Genomic DNA, 20,852 nt, shown 5'->3' with positions numbered 1-20,852 from the left:
ACACCAAACAATGTTTCAGATCTAAATATGAAAATAAAATAATGTTTATCACTCCTGTTTTAGACACATTTTCAGAGTTCTATTTATTTATTTGTTTCAGCAATCACTCATGGTACATTTGCACAATGTTGAACATTTGAGAAAAGCATATCGACAGGAATATCTTTTTGTAGCACAGGTTTTGCAAGTACATATACATGTAAGTTCTGTGGGTAGAGACTTTAGAAATTTTGTAGGTTTTAGCACCCCATCAACATCTTCCCAACTAAATTCAAACTGATCATTCGCTACATATGCATGATCCAAAACAATTACACATCTTCTGATCAAGTAGAACGCTCTTTTAATGAGTCCACGCACAGAATATGATGTCTGTGGAAGGTCACTTAGAGGGACTTATCTCTTGAACTCACTGTACCGAACATCGCCAAATGTGTGAACTTGTTTGCCACACGTGCAAGGTATTTTTCTAAGTTTTTTAAAGTCACATTCTTCTGTCTCAGTAAATCCTTTAACAAACTTCACAGGTTCAGCCGTTAAAGCTTTAAGATCTGTTCCAATTTTGCTCATAGTGTCATCACCCATAAGAATATGTGCCTTGATAAGAGCACTGGGCATCTCTGGGTCAAGTTTCTTGTACAGAACATGAAGCAGGATAAAGTGTCTTTTCTCGCCTGTTCCACAAGGTATCCATAATGGACAATCCTTGACTTAAACATTGTAAAATATCTAAGTAGCATTTGACAGTACAATAACTCGATTGGAACCATTTCTAACAGCCCACTTAACATGTAGCACAACACAAAGGTCAGATTCCTCCAATTTGCTGTTAAGTTCTTGAACAATATGCCCCATACCTTTTGAATGTATCCCTGCAGGCATCAACTCCTCATTGACAATCATTCCACTTGCAATAATTGTAAATTCAATGTTCATTGAAGCATAAGCAATGTTTGGGCGAGTTAACATCTCCAAGTTCATCTTGTTCAATGTTGAAGACCCGAATTTAATATCTCACACGTTTTCTTCAAACTGTGAAGAACGTCCCCAGTCAGCACTCATTCCTTGAAAGGTTCAATCATTTTAATCCCCCAAGTAATTCAAATTATTCTTTATATTCTGATTTTCTTTAGTTTATTCGTTTTCCATTCCTTATGTATTCAATGATAGTAATGTTACAGTCACATTGCAATTTGTTCTTCGCAATTTTCACATTGTACCGAATGCATTTCGGGCTGGCCCCTTCATCAGGGGATTTCTCCTTAAAAAGGGGTCACTTGTTTGAGGGCAAGACCCTTCTCCTTTATTGTTAATCATTGTGCGTCAAACCTGCGTATGTGTGCATTTAGTTTAATCAGGAAGGTGCCCCCAGTCTCTTCCGTGCTGCGATGGTGTAGCGGTCGGGTAAAAAGCATACTGGTGTGGATGACCAGAATGGATAATTTTGCACAGGTATAGGTGTTGAATGTTTGATGCAGGTAAGGTCTATTGTTCCACTTGTAGACTTTCTTCTGATTCTTTCACATTCTTTGACAGATAATTCAAGATAACTGTCAAAGACAATGTGCCATTCTTGAAAGGTGCACACTGACTTTGATATCTGTAGAACAGTCTGAACAACCTCACCGAAGTTTTGCATGGACAAAATCTTGACCATTTGCAATTGTGAGATTTAGTCCACAACAACAGCAGTTTTAAATGAGGAAAACTTTATGAATTCAAATTCTTCAGATGAAAGGTTTTTTCCCCGAGCTCTTATATGAGTTTGTGCTTCACTGGTTGGGTTGTAGCATCTACATCAAATAATGCGTTTGTTGGAAGATCATGCAACAGAATGTCCTTGATAAACTCATCCCTTTCTTTTGCTACATCCATCTCTCTACGTGTTTCACAACAGTTGTTTTGTAATCTCTTTTGTAGTGGCTGGTTGGACGAAACTCTTACTATGGCAATTAAAGTGTGGAAGTTTAGCTTTAGTGATTATGTCAAATAGCATTTTCTCTTTAAATACGAATCTATCCTGCTTCATTTCTGCATATAGTTTCGATCCATGTTCCAGGACATCTAGCAGACAGGTCGTTACATCGTTATCCACATTTTGTTAGGTTACAAAGTTGTGTAGTCACACAGGCTCAGACATTTCAAAGGGGTTATCTTGATGCTGTATGAAATGAAGAAGGCTGTCAACATGATTATTAAAACGTGCCCCTCTCTTCCCCACAAGTTCATGGTGAGGAACAATTTCACGATGGTCCATTAATTTTGAATTTGTCATCTCTCTGAAAACTTTGCAAATCGAGAGGACTTCATGGTAAACTAGTTGAGAAACATATTCACTTTTACGTGTCTGACCAGCCCTGGAGCGTTTCTGAATTCTATGGATCGTCTACTCCAGTTTCATATCTGGAGCCACATCATTAAACCTTCCCTCTTTCTCTCACTACAAAATGTCTTTGGATTAATTTTTTTGTAGAGTTATGGTTTTTCCACCTCTAGCTTCTTCAGTATTTCCAATTCCCAGGACCTATATCTCAGGTAGTTTATGTAATCAAATTCGCAAAAATCAATCATCAGTGGGGCGCTAGGTGGTGCACAACCAAGATGGCCGCACACCAGTGAGGCTCCGGCTGCTTGGCTCCTTATCCTTCATTCATCCTCTGCCCCTTGCGCTTTGATTTAAAGTAGATCGGTGCGATTCTTCATCTCTACCTGCCTGCTGCCTCCGGTAAAATTTTGGCGGGAGGGCGGTTCTCTGTATAGCTACCGGAGCTGCCTGAGCTGCGAAGCGGGAGCTGTTGGGGACTTGTCTGGAGCCCTACCCGGCAGCGGCGGCCACTCGAGTGCCGCTGCTCCCACGTGGCTGGTAGGCCGTAGTGGAGCGAACGTGCCCTGCGGAGTGGCGATCCTGACACGGTTACAGCTGCTGGCTGATCCTGCTGTCCTGGATGCCATCGCTGCCTGCTTCTGACTTTTTACTAATGTGGGGACGGTGAGTGCGTCGCCGGCAGCTCCTCGTCTCTTCATCGCGGCTCGCACTGGCGGGCCCTGGCGGCGCGGCGCAGCGGGGGGGGGGGGGGGGGGGGAGATACCTGTGCTTGCCCGGAGTGACTGTTCTGCGTGGCAGCGGGAGTCTGTGATCTCACGCTGCCCCCCCACGCACCGCTATTGAGACCTACTTTGGACCTTCCAAGTGCTGCCGTCTTGCAGATTTGGCCCCGTGACACCGAGTCCTGCATTTTGCTCCTGGTGGTGCTGGGCCAGGCTTCTGGGGTGCTCCGGGTCTGTCCTTGGCCCGCGCCTGGGCGGCTTTGACATCGGCGGGGCCTGGCTGGGGTGGACGGGGAGTGAGTTGCCTGGCGGGCTCTCGCTTCTATTGGCCCTTTCGTCGACGCTGACGGCTCCCCACGTGGGCCCTAGGGGGTCCCCGGGGCAGTGCTGCTACAGACTGATTAAGCCCCTGCGGCGCCGCCTGCCTGCCTGCTGCGAGTCTGTTGGCCCCCCCCGGCGCCGGGGTGACATCGGATCTACGCATGGACATACGCCTGCAGGCTGCTGATTGGCTGCAGTCCGCGGCTTGGGCTGCCTGCTCATCGGCAGGGCTCGGCGGTGGCTGGTTTGGGGTGCGTAGCCGCCTCTGCAGGTGGTGCCTCTATCATATTAGCCTTTGCCGAGTCGGTTGGCTTCCCACGTGGGCCCCTGCGGTGGCTTGCATCCTCTCCTGCTACTTTGGACTGATTGGGCCGTCCGGGATTACTGCGGGAGCACGGTGGTGACTGGGCGCCCCGGGCATATTGGTGCTCCTGGTTGCTGACCGCGGCGGATCACTGCCCTCGTCCGTGTCGGCGAACCGCAGGTCCTTCCTGCTGCCATGGGGAAGACGGACGGCCATCAGTCCAGACTAGTTTTTGACACCAAGAAGGCAGCCACGCGATCGACGGTGGATGACTCAACCCTGGAGGCTGGTGAAGCGCCGCAGCCACAACCATCGACCCAAGGTGATGATGTCAAAGCATTACTCCACGCCTTACAGCATAGCATGTCCAACTTATCAGGCAAGATGGACACTATGAGTTCGCGCGGGGATTTTCTTGTCCAGAAGGTGGATAAACATGACGGGCAGATAAAAGAGGCCGAGCGGCGCATTTCGGACAATGAGGATGCCACCGCACAGGTGCAGAGGCAGGTGCCACAGATGGACAAACTCCTGAAGGTGATTGCCGCAAAAAATGAGGACTTAGAAGCCTGCAGACGCTGGAACAACATCCGGATTATGGGCATTCCGGAGACCACCAACACGGGTCGCATGGAGTATGTCAAGCGGCTGCTGCGAGGCGCCAGTGATGGGAATCCTTTCTCGGCCCAATTCATCGTGGAACGGGCTCATCGCTCTCTGGGGTCGCGTCCCCCGGTTGGTGGGCCCCCCAGGCCTATTGTGGCCCGACTCCTTAACTATCGCGATGCGGCCCTGTGACTGGCGCAGAAGCAGAAGTCCTTACAATATGATGGCGTGGAGTTCACTATCTTCCCAGACTTCACCGTCGCAGTTCAGGAGGCGCTCCGCAAATTCCTGGGAGTCAAACAGAAGCTCCGCAAGGCCCAGATTGAGTACGCCCTATTGTACCCAGCGCGCCTCAGAGTCTCACATCGAGGGAAAACCATCATCTTTACGAGCCCGTATCAGGTAGAGGAATTCCTAAAATCGCTCCCCTGACATTCTACAGGTGGTGTGACGAGTGGTCGGGCCTCCAGACCGGACTCTCCTTCGGCGGATTGAGGTCTCTCACACGTCTGTGGGCTGAGATGGAGACTCCTGGACTCCTCGCTGTGCTATCCCTGCTCCTTCTGCCGGGCTGCTTCGGTGGCTGTGGCGGGTCCTATCAGTCGGGCCCGCAATGCACCCTTGCTGGGGCCCTTGAACTTTCGCCTGCTGGATGAGAGCAGATAGATGCCCATTCAAACTGTTTTTGCTGGAACTGTTCTACTTCTCCATTAGATGTTTGTGACCATGTCTCTTCATAGCAGAGGGTAACACTATACGCATTGCCAAGCACCCCTCTCTCTCCCTTGCCTGGGTCTTCTCCCTTTGGGGCACTGAGACTTTGGTTAACCGGGCTGTGAGTGGAGAGGTTTCCGTGTTGCCCCGGTGACCCCCTACATGGGTATTCCCCCCTTCTTTTCGTGGCTGTTCCATGGGCTGCTTGTACGATCTCATTTTGTTTGTAATGTTATGTTCTGGTATTTAGGGACATTGATGGGGAGGGACGATTCCGGCACGATTGGGGTGCTGTTGTGGGTGGGGGTGGGTAGGGAAATCTTGTTGCGGATTAGAGGTTCCAATATTGTTCATCTTCCGACATCCTCACTAGCACACGTCGGCGCATAATTATGCCATTCTTCTTGCAGGGTATCCACCACTAGAACATCCACTACAATGCAATGCCTTTGACCACTGACCCGTTACACCTAAACCTACTCACGTGGAATGTTAGAGGTCTGGGGGACCCCCGGAAACGTTGTCAACTCTTGGCCTATCGCGATAGACATCACGTTCATATAGCGATGCTTCAAGAGACTCATACTGATCCCCATAAGTTGACCTGCTTTGGGGGTAGGTGGGCAGCAGTTCGGGTCTTCTCTTATTCTTCATATTCGCGTGGCACCCTGATACTGATCAAGAGGGGCGTTCCTTTTGTGTTGGGTGGCTCGTTCAGTGACCGCTCCGGTAGGCATTGCATGCTCTGGGGTGTCTTGGGGACACAATCAGTCACACTGGTCAGTTGTTATGGTCCAAACGTGGACGATCCGGATTATACTGCACTTTGGGGGCAAATCTTGAATGTGGGCTCGACCCATATACTCTGAGGTGGGGACCTGAATACAACCCTATGTCCATGCCCCACCACTATACTAAAACCCAGCGCACACTCTCGGAACGCCTCTCTGCACACAGGCTCATAGACGCGTGGAGGCAGTTTCATCCGGGGCAGAAGGAGGGCACTTATTACACCGCGGCGCGTGCCGCCTGGTCACGCCTTGACTACTGGTTGGTCTCCCGTGGGATGGGGCCATGGCTTGTTTCCACCACCCACATGGCCAGAATGCTCTCGGACCATGCACCCGTGCTCCTAAAGGTGACTCCCCCGAACTCTATCGCCTCCCCCTTTAGTTGGAGATTGGTGCCTGAGGCATTGCTTGATGCTGTGTTCTGAGCGGAGCTAGGCGCGGAGATAACTGATTTTTTTTACCGTAACAGAGGTTCAGTTACCAGTGTGGGCACCCTCTGGGACGCTTTTAAAGTCACCATTCGAGGCTTTTGCATGACGAAGAGCTTCGGTGTCCTCCGTGCTATCGATTTTCAGATTTGAGGCATGTTATCCTATGGGAGAACCATATACTGCATAGGATCAATTGCAAACGACTTGCAGGACTGTTCTTCTGGACTTAAGATTAGTAGGGACCAAGGACTAAAAAGCACCAACAGATCAAGTTTACCTGCCCTGGGGTGTCCAAGTGCAGTGGTGCTTTTCGCGGTGGAAGTCTTGAGGTCTACATGTTGAAGTGGGGATGGGGAGGACTAGGCCGGTAGAACCCAAAGGGGGATCAGCTCTCGAAGGTCTCAGGACCACAGAGACACCATTGGTTTACATGAGCCCGAGCTGGGGAGCTCAGGTGCAGAGGTGTTTTGATTCTTGCAGGTCGCACGAGTCAGAGGCTCACAAAGTTCTTGGGAGACCTGAAGAGAGGGAGGAAACAGTGCAACAGGGCCTCTCTGAAAGAAGCCCTCATGGATTCTGAAGTCCCTCGTCAGTTGGTTGTGTCGGCGGTGTTCGGACTGGACACACAACAAGCCGCGGTTGCTGCAAATGCTCTGGTACCCAGGGTATTGGTGGTGGGTGGCTCCTTGAGGTCCTGGTGTCTCGAAACTTGCCAGGGAGTCATACAGATCTGACCTCCTAGAACAACAAAGACCTCTTTCTGGAGTGCTGCTCCCTCGGTGGGCCCGATGGCAAGCAAGACAGTGGACCATGCAGATGCTGGTCGGTGCCTGCAGCTGCAGGGGGATGGCTCCTCCACCCCAAGGGAGATGCCAACTGGTTGACAAAGTGCTGGGTAGTCCTCCAAGCATTGGAGAGGGTGCACAGCTTTTGGATGAGCCGGGTCTTTGCAACTGATGAGGTGCCAGCAGTTAGGCAGTGTTTTGCATCAAGTCTGTGGTCATTCCCTATTTGGCTTGGTGTCTGCTCTTCTTTTGTCCTCTTCATTTTCCAAGAAGTTGAATCTGAATTCCTGGTGTGAGGCGGCAACCTAAATAATAAATGTAGTGGTGTTAAGGGAAGCGAAGGGTAGTAGCCCATGGGATACTTACTTTTAGGGTCTCTACATCCCCTATATGAGCATTTCCTGTGGGGAGTGGGCATAATCCTGCACAAGACTTCCTAATTCCAACAAAACCAAGATGGTGGAACCCTTCTTTTGTGGAGCACATCAGGTAGCCCACCTTAGGGGTGTGACTAGCCTAGTGGTGCTATATGCACAAAAAATACTCTAACAGATCTGAGAGGAGATCTAGTAAGATAAAGGAATGGGGGGAGAAATGAGAACTCCTAAGATGAGGTTGTTCCTAATACAACCGTGGTCGTGGGGAAACTAAGTGTTTCTTTAAGTTACCCTCACACACCCTAGTGGTGTCATGCTTCATCATCGGGTCACCCAGACCCCTAGAAGTCCGGGTGGGCTCGACCACAGTTTTGGGAGTGCTTTTAATATGTTTTACGGCAGAGGGAGTTAACTAGATAAAATACCCCAGGCAGATCCCCAGTATCCCTTTATTCTTGGGTCTGTCCGGGTAGTTAAAATAAATAAAAATGGGTCTTTTAGGAGTGTTATGGTCCTAGGACCCTAGTGCCGACATGTTTCAGTCCGAAAAGGGGCCAAAAAATGGTCCAGGACTTTCTTCAGGGCAAAAAAGTAACTCCCCTATGTGAGTGTAATTACTCGTAATGGGGTGTCCCTATCCTGTCAGTATGGTGAGGGCAGAGTAGCTGCTCCACGTGATTTGATTAAGAGTGGATGTATGTCAACTGCCAGGCTCCATCCAAATCAGGGAGGTTGACTGACTCTCTCAGGACCAGAAGGCCAGATTGGGCGGTCTTAGTTAAGATCAGTCGCCCTGCCCGCTACCTGTTTGGTCAGAACCAAACAGGTAGCGGGCAGGGCGACTGATCTTAACTAAGACCGCCCAATCTGGCCTTCTGGTCCTGAGAGAGTCAGTCAACCTCCCCGATTTGGATGGAGCCTGGCAGTTGACATACATCCACTCTTAATCAAATCACGTGGAGCAGCTACTCTGCCCTCACCATACTGACAGGATAGGGACACCCCATTACGAGTAATTACACTCACATAGGGGAGTTACTTTTTTGCCCTGAAGAAAGTCCTGGACCATTTTTTGGCCCCTTTTCGGACTGAAACATGTCGGCACTAGGGTCCTAGGACCATAACACTCCTAAAAGACCCATTTTTATTTATTTTAACTACCCGGACAGACCCAAGAATAAAGGGATACTGGGGATCTGCCTGGGGTATTTTATCTAGTTAACTCCCTCTGCCGTAAAACATATTAAAAGCACTCCCAACACTGTGGTCGAGCCCACCCGGACTTCTAGGGGTCTGGGTGACCCGATGATGAAGCATGACACCACTAGGGTGTGTGAGGGTAACTTAAAGAAACACTTAGTTTCCCCACGACCACGGTTGTATTAGGCACAACCTCATCTTAGGAGTTCTCATTTCTCCCCCCATTCCTTTATCTTACTAGATCTCCTCTCAGATCTGTTAGAGTATTTTTTGTGCATATAGTTTGTATGGGAGGATATACTCTACACAATCCTGCCTCTCTTACCCCTTAAGTCAGTGGTTCCCAAACTTTTTGACCCATGGCTCCCTTGACCCACTTGGCAGTTGGCCGTGGCTCCCCGCCATTTTTTTACCGGCTCACCGGGGTGCCGCGGCGCACAGTTTGGGAACCACTGGTCTACATGAAGAATCAAGCCTAGACGTGATGAAGGATTCAGAGAGTAGCCATCACCATCATAAAACTTTATTTGCAATCAAAAAGATCTTATAAAGTACATCTCAATTGTTAGAGAAAGGCTCAAGGAGCTCTGTGGCGTTACAAGAAGTTTACATGGGGTGGGCTCTGATGAACCCAAGATGGCTCACCAGATCCCCTCTACCCAGTGTTTTAAGTGTGCTGGGTCCTGCTGGTGCAGTTCTAAAAGGCAGGTGTCAGGACAATAGGTAAGTTTTACAGACACATCAGAGGAGGTCGCGCAGTAGTATATAAGTAAGCCCAGCCATATCCAAACATATTCAACCATTTGCAAACCTATCCATCATGTATCCTTCCAGCTATCATTTCACTCATCCATCCCTTCATCCATCCTTTCACTCATCCATCCATTATCAATCCATCCACCCTTTCACCCTATCCATCTGTATACGCATCCATCCACTCTTCTACCCATCCATCCATTCACTCATCCATCTAGCCATTTACCCTTTCACCCATCCAGCCATCCTTTCACTTACTCATCCATCCACCCAGTCACTTATCCTTCCACCCATCCACCCTTTCAGTCATCCATCCATCCTCCCTTTCTCTCTCCATCGACCCTTTCACTTAGCCATCCTTCCATCCATCCACCCACCCACCCATCTACTCATCCACTCATTAATCCATCCATTGACCCGATCACTCATCCATCCTTTCACTCATCCATTTATCCTTTCACTCCTTTACTCATCTATTCATCCTTTTGTCCGCCTACCCTCCCTTTCACTCACCCATCCATCCATCCACCCTTTCACTCATCCATCCATCCATTCACCCTTGCACTTATAAATTCATCAATCCATCCATAATTTCACACCTCCATCCTCCCACTTACTCACTCATCATCCACCTTTTCACACATCCATCCTTTCACTCATCCATCCTTTCACTCATCCATCCACCCTTTTACCCATCCAGCAACCCTTCGACCCATACATCCAGCTATTTACCTTTTCTCTCATCCATCCATCCTTCCACCCACTCATCCATCCATCCATCCTCTCATTCTCCATCTATTCAATCTTTCATTCATCCATTCACCCTTTCACTAATTCATCCAGCCATCCATCCATCCCTTCACTTACTCACTCGCTCACCTTTTCATATTAATTTTGAGCTGAGCCTTTTTGAGAAGAGGCCCATCAAGAACTTCACCCTCGCTGCAGGAGCCATTCCAGGACTGGGACAGAAACCACCCAGGGCGGAGACAGGATCCACCATAGGGGGGGCGGGGGGGACAGGAGCCATCACAGGTTTGGGGGGGGGGGACAGGAGCCACCACATAGGGGGGACAGGAGCCATCACAGGGGGGGCAGGAGCCATCACATGAGGGGGAACAGGATCCACCAGGGTGGGCACAGGGGTGGGCATGCAGTATTCTAGTATCATCTTTGTCTCTTTCAGGGTGGGGTAGGGCTCCTCACCCCCTCCTGGACAAGACAACGAGACGACAGGGTCTCTGTTAAAAATGTTAGTTTTGCCATCCCCACTGTGATGTACAGTACTTAAAGGAGATACTCCAAGAGAACTGATTTAACCGATTGTCCTCCATACTTTGTTAATCAGTGTGGGTGCGATTGTGCCATGTCTTTATTTTATTACATTTTAGACTGCATGTTTGAAGAACCGAGGTTTTCTTACAATTTAGTAACATTAATTAAACTCTGTGGAGAGAACCACGTGCTGCCTCGGTGTAATCAGGGCCTGTTCTACGATTTTTATGGCCCTGGGCAGGAAGGGAATGTGTGAGGCCCCTCTAAATTGCAGAGACATGACACGACGCATTCAGGGTTGTTTGCATCTGAAAAGATGCCCCTGCGACCGAAGCTGCAGCCCCTCCCTCTCAGTCACCTTCAAACACGACTTAACAGCTCATGACGGGGCTGAAGGTGTGAGTGTTGCCATCCCACTGTGCCTCTCCAATGCTGCTGGGTATCTGAGCTGCGGCTGCAATCTCCCACATCCTGCGAGGCGGCGCGGCGCCCCTGGCTTCTAATCGCGGCGCACCGGGGTGCCGCGGCGCACACTTTGGGAACCACTGCCTTAAGTCATTGGGACTTCCCAATACTTTGATATGTTATAGCCTAGTGGTGCAACATGCATACTTGCACAGCTAAATTCCTGCCTGTCATTGTGCCAAATGGGCCTCAGGGCAGGGGGGGTGGCATCTCCCAGGTCTGCGGGAAGCTGAGGTCGCATCAAGGCGGCAGGGGCTATGAAGCCCCTAGCCTGGATATGCTAAATCACTAGCCATCTTGCTGGAGGAGGTATGAACACCTTCCTCCAAAGTAGCCATTGTTTCTGGTCTCGGACAGCGTGTGCTCTCACCTGAAGGCGGTCAGAAACTAGTCAGCGATGGCACACTGGTCGATACCAGTCAGCCAGCACACCAGATAGTGGTATGTTTTTCAGGGGGCACCTCTAAGGTGCCCTCTGGGTGCATGGCATAATAAATCTTGTACTGGCAACAGTACAGATTTATTAAGACAAGGTGTTTGATACCAAACACCATAGGTTCCAGTAAAGCCATCATGTAGATGGGGAACTTGTAATGGCCAGTGCCCAGTACATATACTTAAGATGGCTTCCCTGTTCATTTGTACCATCTAGTAACTGTACTAGGCAGCACAGGGGCATATCTGCTCATACAGATATGCCATCACATGTAATATAATGCACCCTGCCTTAGGGCTACAGGGCCTGCTGTAGGGGTGGGTCATATATATATTAGATGGAGTGACTTTGGCATAGCACACAGTGAGTGTGCCATGTAATATTTTCACTCATGATTTGCCCCATGACCCACAGTCTGTAATGGCAGCCTGCATGGAATGTGTGTGTTTGGGTCCCTTAGGGTGGCATAAGGCTTGCTTCAACCATTAGGGACCCTATTAGGTACCCATGCCCTAGGTACCAGGGATACCATTTACTAAGGACTTATATGGGTGCTAAAGTCTCTCATTGTGTTACGATTAGACTTTACCTAGTTTTAGGGAAAGAGCACTGGTGTCTAATTAGCAGAGCCTCAGTGCACTGTCAGAGTTGAAAACCTGCTCATGTCTAGGCCTTCCAGATGGCCATGGTGGAGATCATAAGAACAGCACCACTACCTTCTGGACCAACCAAGGGGGGTGGTGGGAGGGAAGGGGGAATTGATAAGAGAAATGGGGGGGGGGGCATAATTCTACGGGTGCGGCAACTGCAGCGACTCCGGTCCAATGCTACATGACCCCATCAGAGCCATATTTGAAGAAACAAGAGATTCCTCAACTGTCTCCGGAGACGGTTTCTTTACATTGATAAAACCTTAAAAGTCGGCTAGCAGCATCCATGAGGTTTATGTCTGTTTTGGAAATTAAGTCCTCCATAGGGCCTACATATTGGCCCCTGTTTTAGAACTTTTTGGATAAGTTGCTTTGGAGATGCCCACTAAGATTATTGTCACATAGAGTAACAATTCAGTTACAGACAGCTTCCTACCTCCTCACAACACGGATGCTGGTCCCCATTTATACTTAAAGAAAAATACCACTGAACTCGATATATCTCCAGAACATGGCATCCCTTATCCTTCTGGACTTCTGTGGTATGTAAAGTGTTGGACTTGGCCCTTTTTGGCTAAAGTTCCCTAAACGTTTTGCCTTCCCCCTAGACCTTTTTTTAGGTCTCGCCTAGCTATTGCGTAGCAATCGCTATGCGAGACTCTAGTAAGGGGCTCCCAAAAGTGCTCCCAAAAGTGGATTGCATGGCGAGCACGCGCACAATCACGTGCATCGTGCCGCCATGCAATCCACTTTTGGGGAAGCGCTTCAGCCCACTGGCGCGTGCACTGGCGACGGGCGTGTGGTTACGCGCACAATGACGAGCAGAGGCACCATATGGCTTTCCTTTCTCGTCATGGTGCGCGCACATCGCACACCACTCGCCAGCCAGCCTGCTTTCACTTTTGCGCCTCAATGCTCCTCCCCCTCCCCCACCACAGAGCGCGTCTCGCGGCCGCGCGTCTTTTTGTTGCTTGTTTGTTTTCCTTTCTTTTTCGTCCTTCTTCGGTCTCCCTTTTCTGCTTTTCCCTCTCCGTGTTAAAGTCTGCAGTTCCCAAACGTGAGTGCCAGTGTCCACTACCTACCTGCTAATACCGGCACAAATAAACCGGTGAGGTGTGCGCGCTTGTTTTTCTTGTGGCTACTTGTTTGCGTTACAGTGCCCTAGTAACGGGCACTCTCTTCCAACACTGCCCCGTACGTGTCGGACTGCTCCAGCAGAGTGGGTGACCCCTTCTGTGAAACGTTGGCGCGGTTTACTTTTTTTTAATCTTCAAAATTTTAGCCGGTAATTGTGATCCATTATTTGGAAGCCGCCGTTTCACTCTCAATATGACCATTTTCCACCCAAACCTCAATGCAGCCATTTTCACACATATATTAAACCAAAAGTTTGATATTACCCATGCTAGCCGTGATAGCTTTGAGAACAGCCTAATACATACGTGATGATTCTGACACAGGTCATCAAGCCGTCACTTCATCTAGCGGACAGTGTGTGGGGTTGCCCCCGGGCCGATTTCTATAGCCACCGTCGGAATTTTAACGTCTTGGAAGGTACAAAAAAAAGCAAAATCACCTAAAGCCGGTATTTTCCCCATTGCTTGTACATACTTCAAACAGCAAGCATGACTAGAAAGCACTTTAATTGTGTTTTACAGAGGTGCTAGCGGTCCGGGGCTAATAAAGGAAACAAAGGCTGTAAAGTGATGCTATTAATAAATATATACGATTTTGTTTAAAGTCCCGTTCAGTATCGTGCCCGGGCCTTTACAGACTCCTAACCCGACAACAAGTGGCAGGCATGTTTCTCTTGGGAAGGTGACAACCCTAGCAGTGTGGTATGTTTCAGGTGCAGGGGAGCGGTCTGAGTTTTCTGCAGTTAACAATGGAACTCATTTAAAAGGCGGATTTCTACAGGCAGGCGCCATAGCCCACTGAGCTACCTTGCCATGGAACCACCACATCCTCCTGCCCCGCTGGCTGGCCCGGGATCAAAACAGGCCTGGTGTGAAGGGGGCGAGGCACACATCTTGGGCCCTCAGCAGAAGTGCCAGAGTATTCCGCATCCTCCACCTCAGGGGCGGGGGCGCTCGCTGTCTGTGCAGGGTGGCAGCCGGGGATAATACTTTTTTTCATTAAAATACACGGGCCTCGCACGGCCCCACCTTCCCCCTAACAACGAGCCTGCTGCTGGTGCTTCCTGTGCTGATTGGACAGGTTAACTTTCCCCACCCTCTGCACCCTTGCCTTCCAATGCCATCTTGAAGGTGGGATGACTTTGCTCCTGCTTGCATTCTAAGCTCTGCTCTCCGCCTCACAGATTGTCCGTGTTGACTTTGCTCCAGCCCCCCCCCCTGTTAGCTGTGTTGACCATCTCCCTTGTCCTTCCTCCTCTCCCTTTTCTGTGCACGTAGTATTTTTCTGCTGCTCTAGTCTAATGTTACCTGCGCGCTCTGCTCCTAAGGCGTAAAAGAGACACTCGTGCAACCTATGACGAGCACACTGCTGGATACTCCTATGGCCACGGTCCAGGAGAAAGCAGTGGCTCTAAGTTTCTGCCCCTGGTAGGCAATGCGGCGCATTGCTTTCCATGCCTATTTACTGCAGCTAAAGTGCATGCTAAATTAAAAATAGAGAGAGTGTTGCTGATGCTCGCTTGTAATACCTATTTTAAAACTGAAAGGGCACGCGCTTTTAGAGTCTGTTTTTGTTCTACATTTTTCACAGCACAGGGTTGTCTAGTGGGCATTAGTAAAGTTCAAAGGTCTCGTAAATGTCCCAAACATACACCTATCTGCTGTCACTACTGCAATCGGTTTATGTATGGAGCAGGTTTAATTTTTACAGCATAAGCCAATAGGTCTCGCCTTTGGGCCCTTTTTAAGTGTTTAGTTATCCAGCACAATATCCTTGGTGCAACAACATCAACTGTTGCATGGCTAAACACTTATAAGGTCCCAAAGGCGAGACCTATTGGCTATGCCAATGCTGGTCTGACATGGTGTTGCCAACTTAGATGCTTTGGGCACTTTGCCACTGCTGATCAGTGTCAAAGTGCAAGTGCTCCCTGTATAAAATGTAATGGTAATTGGTTGTCCATGATTGCTATGTTTGTCTTACTAGGAAAGTCCCTAGTAAAGTGCACTATGTGTGCCAGTGCTGGTAATACAAATGCTACTTGTGGGCCTGCAGCACTAATTGTGCCACCCACACCAGTAGCCTCAAAGAGAGATCTCAGGCCTGTCACTGCAGTGCCTGCGCTAGGTTTGTTAAATTGCCTTGTTGTCCTGATAAGTGCACCCATTTGCCAGGCCTTACCCTTCCCTTTTTATGCTCATCAGACACCCCTATGGTAGGCCGAAGGTACCCGCAAAACACACAAGATGATGGACGGAATGTTGCACATTGGCAAAACATTCACCCCCAGTGACAGATCTGGGTTTAATCCATCGTTATTTTGCTCACCAAGCCACCCCAGTTCAGCCATGGCCATATGCAAATCAGTCTTGACCCTGTGCCTCATGGGAACAGTCCAGCCCAAACTGCCAAGCCATGTCTTCCCTGGACCGGAATCAAGCATCCTAGGACCGGTTTCGGGGTTTCACCCCTCTTCAGCCAAAGGCCGAAGGTACCCCCCTGGGCAGGGTGCAGTGTATGTGAAAGGTAGAACATGTACTAAGGTGTGTAGCATGTCCTGACAGTGAAATACTCTCCATTTTGTTTTTCACTGTTGCAAGGCCATCTTGCCAATAGGACAGACTGGGGGAGGCTGCGTAATAGGTTTCCAGCATATCTTCCAATAGGCTTAAGAGGGAGAGGTGAAGTTTAGAGTGCCTGAACTCACAATTTAATAACACATCTTTTTGTAAAGGGGGTTTTTGAATTGCGTGTTTAGAAACCACACTTTAAGAAGTGGCTGGCTTTTTTGTTCTAACAATTCTGTGTGTCTGTGCCTGGTTGTGGATTGACTGTCAGGATTTGAATGTGATAGGATCTGGGGAATGTCTTGACCCAGGGGAGGAGTAGGTGAGAGAGCCACGGCTGACTTGCATCTGGAGTGTACGGGGGAGGAGTAGCCCCTGGAGGTGAAGAGGCCTGGGCTGCTGCCTTGCAACAATGGTTCCATACCCTGCTGAGTGATTGAGGATACAGACTTCAAAGACATTTAGGGGTATAACTATGTGAGCTGAAACCCCTGAACGTTGGACTGATCAAGACTGAAAAGGATAGAAACTACTTCGTGGTCAAGAGGAACCTCTGCCAAGGAAGAAACAGCTGCAGAGACTGAAGGAAAGGACTGAACCTTGCTGTGTGTTCTGGGGCTGGCCTGCAGTTTGCGAGGACTGCCCTGTGATCTTGTACACCCGGAGCTCAAGTGAGTCTCGGCGACACTGTGTGCGTGTGCCCTGTTGCAGCCTGAGACTTTCTTGAGAATTGGCCCGTGACTGTGTGTCCCAGAGCAGTCTGGTTCTCTGCTTCGATCGACAGCGTGACCAGAAGTGCTGTGATTGTCACTGCCATCGGCCTGGACCGGCATCCCCAGAGGAGCTGTGTTGCCGGCCCAAGCCTGCCTTTGCCAAGGAGAGACCTCAAACCATCCCTGTCGGGGGGCCCGAGTTCCACAGCCCAAGATCAACTAAGTCGCACCAGAGGCCCAAACTGCGAGGAGAGGAGAGTGAGATCGCACCCCCAGGTAACGCTCAGCGTGCGTGCGTGTGTCACCGCCTGGGGCGGAGTGTGGGCTATGAGAGAAACGCTCTTGCCTTTCCCATCTTTGCAGCGCGAGCCTCCGCTCAAGTCCGTAGCGCAGCCCGTATGTGCAGAGGAGTGGCAGTACCGGGGCCGGAGTGTGGAACCGCACTTTGTTTTACATCTTAACAGTGTTGGGGGCATGCCTGGGGGGACTTAACAGCTGAACCACCGACACACCTATTACTTCAATAATTGCATGTAATGGGGGCAGGCTCTCATGAGGTACAATGGTTAGTGGAAGCGCTTCTTACGCACACTCTCAAGCTGATGCTAAGACTCCGAGTTAGTTGGGAAACAGATAGAGGCTGGCCATGGACTGATAAGGAATGGGACGCGGTGCTGGCAGGCTCCAGATATATACCGAGGAACTCCAGATTCAAACTCATACAAACGTTTATCATACTGAGGGCGTATCTCTCGCCTGATAAGATAAACAGATATTTCCATATCGCCACCTCTACATGCCCGCGCTGCCAGCAGCCAGATGCGGACCTCCTTCACATGCTCTGGACCTGTGCATCCCTTCAACATTATCACAACACTAGCCTCATGCACAAACACACTCTTACCGCTGTTATGGGATATTTGCCTTCTAGGACTTTATACCAGATCAAAAAACAATAAGGTCACCTCGAGATTCCGGGATCTGGGTTTAATCACTGCGAAAAGGCTAATAACTAAAAAATGGTAACATGCGGATCCACCAGACGTGGCTGGCTGGAAACTCTCACTTGGGTGGAGGCGGAGAGCACGGTGCTGCACAGGGAGGAGACGGCAGGTCTTCGCAAATATCCTACAGCGCAGGGCTGGGACACTATACTAACTGCCCTTCAAGGTAGCGACGCAGTGGAAGATTGATTTATTTTATGTAGTTTGTAGAGCGCACAGCTACCCCCGAAGGGGTGTCCCGGCGCTAGAACCTGAACCTCCAAAGGAGAGGAGAGGAGCAAGAAGGGGAAGTAGCGTAGTAAATCAGAGTCCAGAGAAGAGCCAAGTTTTGAGTCTGGCCCGGAAGATGGATTCGGAGGGACAGAATCTAAGATCGACTGGCAGCGCGTTCCATAGTTTTGCCGCAATGACACTGAACCCTCTGCCACCCATTCTGGATAGTCTGAAACGGGGAGAAATCAGAAGGCGTAGGTCATTGGATCTCAAAGATCTGATGGAACGGGATATTGAGACACGTTTTTTCAAGTAGTTTGGTCCGCGATCGTTGATGGCTCGGTGAGTCAGAGTGAGGATCTTGAACTGGATACGGCTGGCCACAGGTAGCCAGTGCAGTTCCTTACGATATGCGGTTACTGATTGACGGTAGGGAATATTGCCAATCAGTCTGGCCGCCGCATTCTGAACAATCTGCAACCGGTCAATCAGGTATTGGGGAGCACCAGCATAGAGGCTATTAGCATAGTCCAGGTGGGACGTGATGAGGGCATGGGTAACTGTACGGCGGGAGTCCAGAGGGAGATAGGGAAGTATTTTTCTAATCATGCGCAACTTCAGGAAGCAGGCAGAGGCAGAGGAAGATGAAGATGCACAGTACGCTAACCTGCAAAAGACACAATAGTATCTTGCTGCATGATTACGCGAAATTATTGCATTCCGAAGCACAAACAATTACACATCCATAAGATCCCCAGTACATTACTAGCGATTATCAGGACCCTACACACTTACGGGAATGGAGGTACCTGCTGCTGTTTTTATAGTTATATGCAGGTACATGCCTCACTTTAACCCCCCGACTAGGCGAGCCACTAGGTAATGGTGTATAGACAACATATCTCCATGCCCAGATATGAAACAGAGACCCAATTTATATCTTATGGATGGCAATTTGTTATATTGCAAGTTTTAGATCGATTACATGTTTAAAAATAGGTCTTATTGGTATCCACAAGTGACCTCTTATCTCACATTGCCAATATATGTTATTCTATTTATAATGTTGTTCAAATCCGAACGGCAGGCTATTTTTATGTGTTAGGATTGCATATATAATAGGTATTGTGGTGCCGGCCCAGATTGGTTATGTCCCGATCATGATGTGTATGACCTTGTTTACGATTCATAGACCATGATGTAGCAATACATGCGAACAATGGCACACTGGGACCTCTCCATACGTATCCCACACAATGTATGTACCTGTTAGCAAGAATAGTGTATTAGTATCACTTTCATACTGTTGTAACATATTTTACTGCTTGTCGCATGTGTTTCATATTTCTGCGGCAGACATCTGGAAATGCTGTATGAAAATGGGATGCCAGTTATGATAAAATCAGAATATACCAATAAAAATATTTAAACAAAAAAAACAGTGTTGGGGGCATGTTTTGGCAGTAGCTGACCGAGAGTCAGTAAGAGTGGCTTAGAGACCGTCCAGAGCACCACGATCGGTGCCGAAGTATCTTATTTTTGCATTACGAACTGCCTGATTGTTGCATTACAAATTGCATTATTTTCGTATTACGAACTGCCTGATTGGTGCATTACGAACTGCATAGCATTGCATTAGGACTGCATTAGATTATCGAGAATGGCTCATTAATACTGCAAGAACATATCAGTGCTTGCTGGCCTAATAACTGGCAAGGTGAAATATAACAAATAAGCATATGTTGGATTTTTTTATCGTGTGGGCTCATATATTTTTTTTCTATATAAACATATAATTGTTTTATGTGGAGTCCATTTGTGGTGTTATCACTGTGTTACTGAGAGGGTGGTTGCAAATACTTTACACATTTGCCTTGGAGATAAGCCTGGCTGCTCTTGCCAAGCTACCGAGGGTGTGAGCAGGGGCTATCTGAGAAGGTGTCCTTCCTTTCCCTGACTTAGAAGCAAGGGTCCCTATTTGGCCTAAGGTACCTACCTCAGCCAACTAGCGATCCCCAGTTCTAACATAAAGCAACAAAAAGACATTGGAACTACTAGTACCAGTGGTGAAAACAAAATCCAACATTCTCACAGAAATCCTGCAACCATTGTTATCGGTTTCATAATGATTGTTCCTTGTCAAGGGGGCACCTTAGGGCCCAGTTTTGGCTGCCAGGGAAGGGTGGCCTTTTTGGGTTCAGCAGGGCACACACAGATCACCATAGAGCACTGCCATCTGTTCTACTCCTTTTTTGCAGACCTAAAGTACATATAAAAAAATCCCGCAATTTAATATAAAGGACATTCTGATGCTAATTCTGGAAGTCAAGTAAGCTATCTGAAGACTGACAACACTCTTTAGTTTTATTTCTTTTACTATGTTGTGATTAACTATTTGTATACATTCCATAAATTGTGACTAGTCAGCATTTTTTTCTGGTCTCTTGTGCAACTATTTTATTCACTTATCTAAATTAATTCGCCAATTGCATTGAAATGATTAATGCTATTACTACTGACTTTTTGTGCAAAATGAATACATCACAAACCATAAATATAAGCAGTATGTCATTAAAGATGCCAGCAACATGCTCAGTTCGGTGCGCCTTAAAATGATTTGTCACTTACAAAAAACTGGATACTCTTCCCTGTCGGCGCATGCTGCTGCCAAGGTTCGTCCATCGTGAGAGAAACGGATGCTGAAGCACCCCTGCTGCCCCGCGCGCAGTGAAAATAGATGCTTATTTGGGATCCGGCAAGCCTAGGTGACACAAAATAGTTTACCATTAGAATAATTACAGTGCGATTTGGGCATAACAACAAAATGGCAGCATTGTGTTCTGTCTTTCTTAAGACAAAAGGTCTGATGTATCAGAGGGTTTTATCCATTCTGTGTCTATAGAAATATCTGCTGATGCATCAGGCTCAAAATAACTTGCCTATAAACTTAATACATCCTGCCTTTAAGTAACTGCATTATAACTTGGTCTGGTCTTCAAAAGACTACTGTGTACCTGGATTTAGAATCTCTGTTGGCATCAAGGTAATGAATGATATGG

The 20,852-nt window shown here is 48.4% G+C and overlaps 1 protein-coding gene across 2 annotated transcripts in view; it reads right to left on the bottom strand.

Annotated features, from left to right (window-relative positions):
• The window catches only part of AHI1 (Abelson helper integration site 1), a 971,238-nt gene that overhangs the window by 753,942 nt on the left and 196,444 nt on the right, over positions 1-20,852 (bottom strand). For both annotated transcript variants that reach the window (XM_085611599.1, XM_085611600.1), the window contains one exon: positions 20,422-20,554. In XM_085611599.1, the coding sequence (XP_085467725.1) occupies positions 20,422-20,554 (133 nt within the window). The remainder of the gene's footprint in view (positions 1-20,421; positions 20,555-20,852) is intronic.

Source organism: Triturus cristatus, chromosome 6, assembly GCF_964204655.1.
Source record: "Triturus cristatus chromosome 6, aTriCri1.1, whole genome shotgun sequence".
NCBI lineage: Eukaryota > Metazoa > Chordata > Amphibia > Caudata > Salamandridae > Triturus > Triturus cristatus.
The sequence above is the reverse complement of the archived record's forward strand: the minus strand, read 5'-3'. Positions and strand labels throughout refer to the sequence as shown.